Source organism: Herpailurus yagouaroundi, unplaced genomic scaffold, assembly GCF_014898765.1.
Source record: "Herpailurus yagouaroundi ecotype Mexico unplaced genomic scaffold, PumYag 180, whole genome shotgun sequence".
NCBI classification, from domain to species: Eukaryota; Metazoa; Chordata; class Mammalia; order Carnivora; family Felidae; genus Herpailurus; species Herpailurus yagouaroundi.
In genome coordinates this window covers 8,010,467-8,020,518 of record NW_024412411.1, presented here as the reverse complement: position 1 = coordinate 8,020,518, position 10,052 = coordinate 8,010,467, and the positions used below count along the sequence as shown (strand labels likewise).

The 10,052-nt window shown below is 47.5% G+C and overlaps 1 protein-coding gene across 6 annotated transcripts in view; it reads left to right on the top strand.

Moving 5' to 3' along the window:
- The window catches only part of TENM4 (teneurin transmembrane protein 4), a 2,953,639-nt gene that overhangs the window by 2,787,731 nt on the left and 155,856 nt on the right, over positions 1 to 10,052 (top strand). For all 6 annotated transcript variants that reach the window (XM_040489711.1, XM_040489706.1, XM_040489709.1 and 3 more), the window contains one exon: positions 9,588 to 9,689. In XM_040489711.1, coding sequence (XP_040345645.1) covers positions 9,588 to 9,689 — 102 coding nt within the window. The remainder of the gene's footprint in view (positions 1 to 9,587; positions 9,690 to 10,052) is intronic.

Below are 10,052 nucleotides of genomic sequence, written 5' to 3'. Positions count from 1 at the left end.
TTTTCTTTTCTTTTCTTTTCTTTTCTTTTCTTTTCTTTTCTTTTCTTTTCCTTTCCTTTCTTTTCTATTCTTTTCTTTTTTATGAAACAGAGAGAGAAGGAACACAAGCAGGGGAGGGGCAGAGAGAGAGAACCCCAAGCAGGCTCTGCTCTGCCCTATCCGTGCAGAACCCGATGCAGGACTTGAACCCACGAACTGTGAAATCAAGATCTGAGCCGAAGTCAAGAGTTAGACACTTAACCGACTGAGCCACCCAGGCATCCCTGTCATGAGAGTTTCCTAACCTGCGGGGCTCTAGGTCATCTACATAGCTCTGTATGTTTTCAAACCAGACCATGCTGACCTGGTTTTCTACGTAGCTCATGAGCAGTGTTGAGTTTGGCGACAAGCCTGGGTAAATGACTGGAGAATAATTAGCAGCTCCCCCCACCCCACCTCCTCAGAGCCTGTTTCTGTTCCTCCATTGTCTGTCATCACAGAATAATTCATCACAAAGTGATGTTCGTTAGGTGGAACTCTCTAGCCAGCAGCTGAGTAGAGCTTTTAAAAACCTGATTTCTTAAATAATTTGTTCTAAAGACAGACTTGACATGAAGTTGGCATGATGATCAGCAGGTCGCTGCGTGGGAGCAGCAAAGATGATTATTCTGGCTCTGGCTCGACCCCCATCTTGCCCAGAACTGCTTTGCATTTCAAAAGGCTGTCTGTTCTTCAAGAGCTATTCAAATACTACCTCCTGGAGGACCCGGCCCTCCTCTTTGGAAGTGGTCCACAAGTTATGGCATTCTTGCATAGTTTAGATCTTTCTGTCCCCTCCGGCTTGTTTTGATAGACCTGTGGGTAAAGTCTCAGCCTTTCTTCCAGACCGGTGCTTCTCAAAGTGATACCCGGGGTACCCAAGGGCATCAGCATCACTTGGGACCCTACCCCAGGCCTGTGAAATCAGAAACTCTGGAGGTAGGGCCTAGCAATCCAGCCCTTCAGCTGACTGACACAGGCTAAAGGTTTATAATCACTGACACTATACTGCGGACAGGAGCAAAGCAGCATTTCCTGAGCACCTCGTGTGTGCCAGGGTGTGTCCACATATATATATGTGTATATATATGTATGCGTGCACTATGTACACATACACAGACTCATACATGGGTAGTGGTTTTCTTTAATCTTCACGACAGTTGTGTAAGGCAAGCAGCTTTCTCATTTCATAGACGAGTAAGCTGAGACTTCAGACAGCACGTTCCCTGGGTGCATGTTCGTTCAGATCCTAGAGAGTGGGTCTCTGATTGGCCCAGATCCTCTGCACACCAGGCCACATCAGAGCGTGCCAGTCAGCCGGTGCACGGAGTCCGTTTGGGTCAGGTGCTCATCCCAGCCCAGTCAGCTGTGGCCAGTGAGGAGGTGGCGTCCCCTGGGCCGCTTGGGCCTGCTGCTTAGGCAGGAGCTGTGGGCAGAGCATCACACGTCCGAAGGAGCGGCCAGTGGAGGATTGGTAGATCTACAAGGGAAGGAATTGTGTCTCCAAACGTGTGAGCACGCACCTCTCCTTTGAAGCCCTTCTCGAACAGCATAGCACTTGTGAGCCTCATCAGCACATCTTGAGTGTCTCAGTGGCCTCTCCGGCATATGCTCGTGGGGCATGGTAGGAGACCACAGGTGCGGCATTCTCCAGGCAAGGCAGCGGAACCAGAGCCAACAATGGAGCCTCTGACACCTGGGAGAGCAGCCACCAACAGCCCCGGGAACAGAGTGGGGGCTCCCAGCCTGAGGCAGCAGGGAGGCACCTCCTCTCCAGCCCTGTCTTGAGAACTCGGCCTTGCTGCCACCCTGAGGATAACATGACGTTCACTGTCCGTTATCCGCAGACTTGGAAGGAAGGTGTGAAAAGTCAAAGTCAGTCCTTAAATGAGCAAGCCTCCTTTTCTCCTCTCAAACCCCAAACATGAGGGGCGTCTGGGTGGCTCAGTCGGTTAAGTGGCCAACTTCGGCTCAGGTCATGATCTTGCAGTCCGTGAGTTCGAGCCCCGCGTCGGGCTCTGTGCTGATAGCTTGGAGCCTGGGGCCTGCTTTTGTTTCTGTGTCTCCCTCTCTCTCTGCCCCTCCCCCATTCAAAAATGAATAAATGTTAAAAACATTTTTCAAATCCCGAACATGATGGTTTTCATCATGTTTCAGCTCTTTCATCTGTTTGTGTAGCTAACGACTGACAATTTGGGTTGATTCATTAGATCACAGAGTGTTAGATCTGAAAGATCACCCAAGCCATCCACTTCACTGGAACACTTCCTGAGCCAGACTGGATGCTTGGGAAATATTTGCTGAATGAATTTAATTTTGTAGATGAAAAGAAAGACCCTGAGAGAGGAAGGGATCTGGCCAGTGTCACCTAACACGCTGGGGGCAGGAGTAGGCCTAGAACCCAAGTGTCTCAATGTAGTCCAGGCCTGTTCCCTCACACGTGACTTGTAGATTCAGAAGATTTCAAGCTTAGATGATGCGATACAACTTATATTGAATCCCCCTGCGGTATCTCTGCCAGTCATCAGTTTGCCCTCTCTTTGAATACATCCAGTAACTGAAAATGTATGGTCTTATAGGTCACCTAGTCCATTCATTTCGTCACTCAGCCAACATACATTTTCATTTAATGCCTGCCTTGAGCCAAGGATGTTACTGTTTACTGAAGATTCAGAAACGAATGACATTCCCTGCCCTCGAGAAGAATACAGTATTTGGGTGCATCCATACAACTTAATAGACTATAATCCAACATAGTAAAATGTATCCTGCTCTGACTTGTACAAAACTCTTTCTTCTTTGGAACTAACTAAGCCCATTTCCCAAGGACTATATAGTCCTTACTCATTGGACCTAATCAACCTCATTTAGGGCCACAAAACAAAAGTCCAATCCTTGTTTTACAAAGTAGCCCTTCAGATATTTTTAAACAGAGGTCATGCCCCTAGAGTAAGCTAAATTCCCAACCCCTTCAGGAATTTCTTTATTTGAAATGTGTGTTCAAGTTCTCTTATCCTTGTCTTCATGGCTCTTCAGTAAACCTGCTCAAGCTCATCTTATCTGTCTCTTAAATGTGGCTCCTGGACGTGAACTGCTGAACTCCAGATACGGTCTGAGAGTGCAACCCAGAGTTGCACTTCTAATCAGCCCCTTTCTTCTAGGCAGTGCACATCTAAACCTGTAGGGCAAAGAAACAGTGGCTTTGTTTGCCAACTACTAGCCATTCTCTGGGGTCTGACTGTCATCCCATGCCTCCTGCCCTCTTTCCTCCATTCTCCTCTTTGTATTTCGGTCCGTTTCTCAACACAGTGAATATTACTGAGTACTGGCTATGTGTGTGTAGCACACAGCAGACTCTTTGGAGAACCAAATGTGATGCTTGTCTTCAAGGAGCTCATAGTCTTACTGAAGAAATTCTGTTTGCCCCCAAAGAAATAATTAACAAAGAACCGACACTTAATGTAGTCAAGGGAATAATCATTTTTCCTAGACCCCTCCTTAGAACTGCTCTTAAGAGTGGTTGGTAAACTTCTGGGTCTGATTGAAAACAGACCTCCCAGTTAACATACCAGTGCAGAACTGGCTTCAAGCCCAGGCTGTCAGGGGCTTTGTCAGATTTTTGTCATTGCATTGACCTAGACTGTTGCAGACTGGAGGCCTTTGAATCCCATCATCTGCACAGATCACTGGGGCACCTACAGGGACTGACACCTCACAGGCCATGGAACAGCTTTCCAGCACCTGGCACCTTCCCAGTGCCAATCTAGAGTGCACAGGGAGAAAAGTTCTTTCAGATGTTGGCACGAGTCTGCCTGTGTTTGGGCTTCTGGGAGACAACAGGTTTAATTTGTTTTGATAGTGCTTTTCCCCAGGAGGAAATCTATCCAACCGCCCTGCCTTCTTCACATTCAACACCATGCTTGTTTGTTTTCCTGTTTTACCATGGGGAGTTTCTGTGTGTTTTATGCGTGTGTGTGTGTGTGTGTGTTTACCTCCCAAAGCCCACATTGCCTTGCTTGGATTCATTAGACCAGGTTAGTATATTGCTTCGGTTCATAAATGGAAGGCATGTGTGACCCTTGTTTAAAACCAAAGTGTCAACTCTACCAAGTCCTGAGCAAACCTCTTTACATGCACAGTGTTACAGTGTTAGCTCTTCAAAATAGCTCTCTTAGGTGGCTGTTACTAACCCATTTCACAGATGGGGAAACCGATATTTAGAGACGACTTGTCCAAAAGGCACATAGCCAGCCAGAGGCAGCCTGGCTCCAGAGCCCATACTCTGCTTCAGATCGTCTATCACAAACTCGGCTTCTTTGGCTTCAGACAGAGCTTGGTTCTCCTACCAGATTTGCCCTTACAGCTAGCCATGTGACCTTGAGGAAGTGACTGCAGCTCACAGTCTCCATCTGAGAGGTGTAAGTGTGTAAAATGATGGCAAAGGTACTATTTCTCGTAATTATTATGAAGAATAAATTAAAATCTGTGATACACCTTTCATGGTTCCATTTGAGGGAATGAGAGGGTCTCTCTTAGAGTCTTTCCTCAACCTTGAGTTGCTGTGGAATTAAATCCTAGCTATGCTGTCTGGTTTGTCTTCCTTTCTTTTCTTGGTTGCCCATAATGAACCCAATCCCCTTTCAGAATCAAGGAAGATGTAATAGATGTAAACTAAAGTATAAATTTCAGGAGCTGCAGTCAAGGCCTTGTACCCAGTCGTCCAGTTGGCTGTCCCAGAGTCCAAGTTCCTGGCTCTTGCCGGAAGCATTAGCATCTGTCCTCCTACAGAGAAGCCAAAAGGAAGAAGCAGAGGATGGATCCAATAGGTCTACCAATAGGTAGACTTTGGTCTTTCGAGCTGCTGCTCCCAAAGAAATGCCGACATGCACACTTACAACTTAAGGAGAGATGAGAGACGCAGTGGAAGGAGTTGCTTCTGTTGGCTAGAACACATCACAGGGGACCAAGAGACAGAGGTGGGGCTGGGAGCGAGGGATACATACTGGATGAGCAGAGAAGAGGGACTGAGGATGGCCAGTGAGCTCCAGCCTCACTCGCAGCGGATTCTGTCTGCCTTTGCTGCTGGAATCCATAAGCAGGCTCCCGTGACCATGGAGGTTTGCCTGACCAGACCAGGGCCTGAAGCAGGTGCGCTCACGCCCTGGTGGGCTCGTGGAGGAGAAAGGCCTCCTTTCCTCCCCTGGTGTGACTGCCCCTGTGAACTAGTATTCCTCTCCCTGGTGGGATTTCCTCTGTGGTTTCTCCCTGTTTCCTACAAAAGGAGGCTTTGGGATCCCAAAAAAGGAAAGCAGAAGGGCGCCCGAGTGGCTCAGTCAGCTAAATGTCCAACTTCAGCTCAGGTCATGATCTCATGGTTCGTGAGCTCAAGCTCTGCATCAGGCTCTGCGCTGACAGCTCAGATCCTGGAGCCCGCTTTGGAATCTGTGACTCCTTCTTTCTCCGCCCCTCTCTGGCTCGTGCTATGTCTCTCTCTGTCTCTCAAACAGTAAAAGGAAAGCAGAAGGTGGAAAATGAAGTCAGGCTTTCCTGGACATCAACCCCAGACCAGGAGGACATATTTATCAACTCTGCTCCTCTCTCACCCTGACGCAGCAACGCTAATGATTTGGGTCTGGAAAAGGGTAGTGAGCAGACAAAGGGCGGCACTGTAATGGGTTCACTGAGGCTTCTGTGGTTTCCACATCTCCTCTAGGAAGAAGCGTTGCCTTCTCTTCCTTCTGCAGACACCCCTTTGTATTTCGAAAAATATTTTGTACAACATCCAGAGAGCACACCCACTCACAACACACATCCAGAGAACGAGCTAAGGAGACACTTAAACTTTACAGTCCAATATTTGTGGAAGAAAAACAAGTTCCTGAAAATTAAATCTCCTAGCAGGACCCGCTGTTGTGATAGAGAAACAAAAGCGAGGGGAAAAGGCCCCCATTTTCCAACATACCATACACCCTGATTATGAACGTCAGTTATTCACAGGCAGCTGAATTTTTAATTCCGATCTGAGCAGTCTAAAGGTACACCTTCTGCTAAATGAAGGCAGCTGCAGTTTGAACATGAGCAAAGCAGGAAGGAACTATAAGGGGAAGAAATTCACCAAACACTAATTGGAAACATAACATTTATGCAATAAAGTTCACACTTCTCCCGAGCCAATGAGTGTCACTTCTGCCCTAATGTTTAGTATAGAGATATCTGGTTAGTGGAGACTCATTTGTGGGGTCCCAGGTGGACCCCCAGTAGTTGAAAGCCTTCCAAGTGGAAGAAAAACTATAGACCTAAACATTTCGTCCAAAGGAAATATTCTCTAAATGTCTCCCTTCCACTTCCTCGTTGCTGTCGTAAAATTATTCCATGTCTCTTAAAACTTCTGCCTCCCCTGACACCAACAGCCTGGGGCAAATTTTGAAGGAAACAGGCTTCTATTCTGTCAGATTCAGCAAACAACACTATACTCAGTCACGGAAAATGTATTTTCCTCACCGTTTCACTATGAAGGCTTTTTGGCAGATGATTAACAGGTTTGTATCTCGCAGACTTCATAAATCAAAATCTAGACAGTGTGTAACACTTATCTGCAATTGATCTTGTTAAAAATGCAACTGGTAACTGTGGTAGTTTATTAAGAGGCATATTTTATACCCCTGGGTTTGAGGACTGAACCAGAGAGTTTTAGAGCTGGGGGGATCTCTGAGATCATCCGGTTGAATTCTCTCAGTGGTAACAACAACGTAGACTATGTGGAGTTTCAATAGGGGTGAATAACTTACCTTCAGTCCTGGGAGTAACTTAGCCTTTTCAAGAAATCAGGAAGGCTTGTCAGGAGAGGTGACATTTGAGCTGGGTTTGAAAGGACTAGGAGTTGCCATGCAGGGAAGCAAAAGAGGAACAAGTGGAGGGATGAGGAAACAGGTGCCGAAAGATCAAGTGACACGGCCAAGGTCCCACGGCCATTCAGTAGCAGAGCAGGACCCGGAAGCCAGGCCTCCTGCTTCTGCCCTGTGCCCCTTCTGCAGTGCCATGGGTGGAACTCACCTCCCTAGTTGTACTGTCAACCAGTAGCTTCAGGTGAAAATAATCTGGCTATAAACTTTACTCACAATTCTTATTTTTTAAAAGCATCTTCAGAATGAAAGTTTCCAAGTCATTCTCTGTAAAGACACTTATAACCTTAAGGCAGTAGGAACGTGGATTCTTCCAGGCAAAGTCAACAGAGAGCGGAGGTGCCCAGGGCCCTGGCTTGTGAGCCTCGCTCTGCTGGGACCCGGACTACTTTGTGCTGCAGTGAGTCTAGGCAGACTGGACCTTCTTGTTCTTAGCACTGCCCTTGTTAGCTGGGGGACATCGAGGGACTGGGATTTCCTACCCATTCACCAAAGGAACTACCCATTTGAACTCTTTTGCCAAACGTTTTTAAGTAGTTTGCAAGTTAATAATGGTAAACAGTTGGGAAGAGACCTGTCTGGGAAATGTACCACGCTAGGAGCTCCTCACCATCCCCCAACTTTTTCCCTAACCTATCCATATTTGGGTCATTCTTCAAGCCCACCTCCTCTGGGAAGCCTTTCCTGTCCTGGTTTTGTTCAATCAATTCCCACTGCATTGGCCCTAAGTGCTTTGTCACCTTTAAGGGTTCCTTGTCTGGACGTCTTTTCTGCACAGTTGCCCTCTTATGAATTGTAGACTCATAAAATTTTAGAACAGGGGGTAGTGCTAGGGGTCATCTCTGCCTTCACCTGCATTTCACATATGAAGGAGGTAAGCCCCAGAGAGGGGAGGGAAGTTGTTTTAGGCTCCCCAGCATGGTACTGGAAGAATGGACCCCAGAACCAGGTCTCTGTACCTCCAGGCAAAGCTGCTTCCATGCCCTGTACTGCTACCTGGGTGACAACTGTCCTCTCGTTCTCCCAGTTAGGCTGCAGATTTCCTGTGGGCAAGACTCACGTGTTTTAGGCTAACATCTCATTTAACAGAGGCCTTAGTCTTGGCTTCATGACTTGTAGCTGTGAGCTAAGACAACAGACTGAAACCCTTAACTCTGTCCCACCTTACCCTTCCTCTGCTTTCTATTCTGACTCACTCTGAGCCCTTGGGTGAGTCACTGCCCTTCCTCTGGGTCTCAGTTTCCTTCAGTGTTAAATGAGAGCATTAGGCTGTGGTCTCTTGGATCCCTTTGAGCCCTGAAATTTCTGGAGTTTACTGCCTTCTAGCGGGGATCCTTTGCTGTCTTCAGGACTGGCCTCGCTGTGCCATAAATCCGTCACCTCGTTCATCCCCTGGGCTCCTGCTGTGGAGTGAGTTCCTTCAAGGCCCAGATAGCACAGTATCATTGAAGAAGACCAGGCCTGGAGTCCTGGGTTCAAATCCTGCCTCCAGGACTCAGTGGCTTTGTGGTTCTCAGCAGGTTACTTCATCTTTCTCTGGGCCTCCTCTTTTTTCTTTTTTTAATAGGAATAACAATACACGCTTGCAGATTTGGTGACAGTGAAATGATGAGCTTTGTGGAAATACATGACACAAAGAAGATATTCAGTATATAGTGGCTTCTTTCCTTTATTCCACATCCAGCATTATTGAGAAATAGGCTGTTCCAAATACACAGATTTTCTAGGTTAAAAGACCAGACTACCTGATGCTACAAAACGTTGACTATTTTTTTTTGCTAAAACCTTTCTGAAATAAATGCCATATTCCTTTGTCACGTCACACAGAGTATACTAAAAGTAATAGGAAGAGTTTGAGAAAATCATATCCCTGCAAAAGGTGGGCGTGACAGCATACGCCAGGGATGCAGGGACGACAGAGGGAGTACGAGAGAAAACTCCTGTGCCTTTTGAAAGAACTTGCATTTTTTTTTTTTTTTTTTTTTTGGTCTCAATAAATGGGAAGCCATTCTGAAGGGTTTTAAGTAGGAGAGTGGCAGGATCAGATTGGTTTTCCGGAGATCACTCAGACTGCTGGGTGGTGACTGCGTGGGGTGGGGAGCAAGAGAGGAAACAGGAGACCAGCCAGGAGGCCGTTGTGTTAGCCCTGGGGAAGACAGTGTGCACCCAGACCGATAGGTGAGCAATCTGAGACGGGAAGAGACAGGTTTGCAAATGCCAGGAGCTTTATGAAAAAAAGAAGAAGAAGAAAGTGAATGGAATATCAGCCCTTTAAAAGGAAAATGTAAAGCACAGCAAAGCATAAAGAAGACTGCAAGGACTTCCCGATGATACCCCGGCATCCACAGAGAAGCACCACGAACAGCTTGCACTGTTGTCCCCAGTGTTTTCAGCTGAAGAATTTCTTACGCGTTTGTAGATACAAACTTGGTATATAAAAACTTGGTGGCGGCAGACGTTTTCCAGAACACGACTCTTAGTGTCATTTGAGATGCAATAAGAGTAAAACCGACACACATCATTTTTAACTCTGTTGGTTCTTTTCAGCGACTGGGCCAGAAGAGCTAGAACGTGTGGGCCCTGGTTCACCTGAGGTTTTGATACCCAGGCCCTCGGTCTGGGTGAAGAAGTTTCTCTTTTCAACTCTCTCCCTCTCTCCCCCTCCAGAGTCGGTGGATAACTGCCCCAGCAACTGCTATGGCAACGGCGACTGCATCTCTGGGACCTGCCACTGCTTCTTGGGCTTCCTGGGCCCCGACTGTGGCAGAGGTGAGACCTGTGTGTGCGTGTGTGCATGTGAGGCCCGCTCCCTCGGCCCCGTGGGGGGCTCACATCCTGCTTCTCGGAGAAAGCGCAGGACCCCAGACCACCTCCTGCCTCCCACAAAAAGGACCCCCCAGAGCCATTCTTTGGAAGCTCCAAGGGCAGGGGGTCTGCCGGCAGAGCTAAGGCCACATGAGCCCCATTGTCCACAAGGACATAACTGGAGAGCTCAGGAGGGCCAGCCTTTACAAGGGCAGGTACAGTGAACCTCCTGTCTGCTGTGGGGGCAGGGGAAGTGACAGTGAGGGTCTTTCAAAAAAGTTGATTTCCCTTTTGAGGAGTGATCAGCCTTTGCCAAGTGTCTTTGGT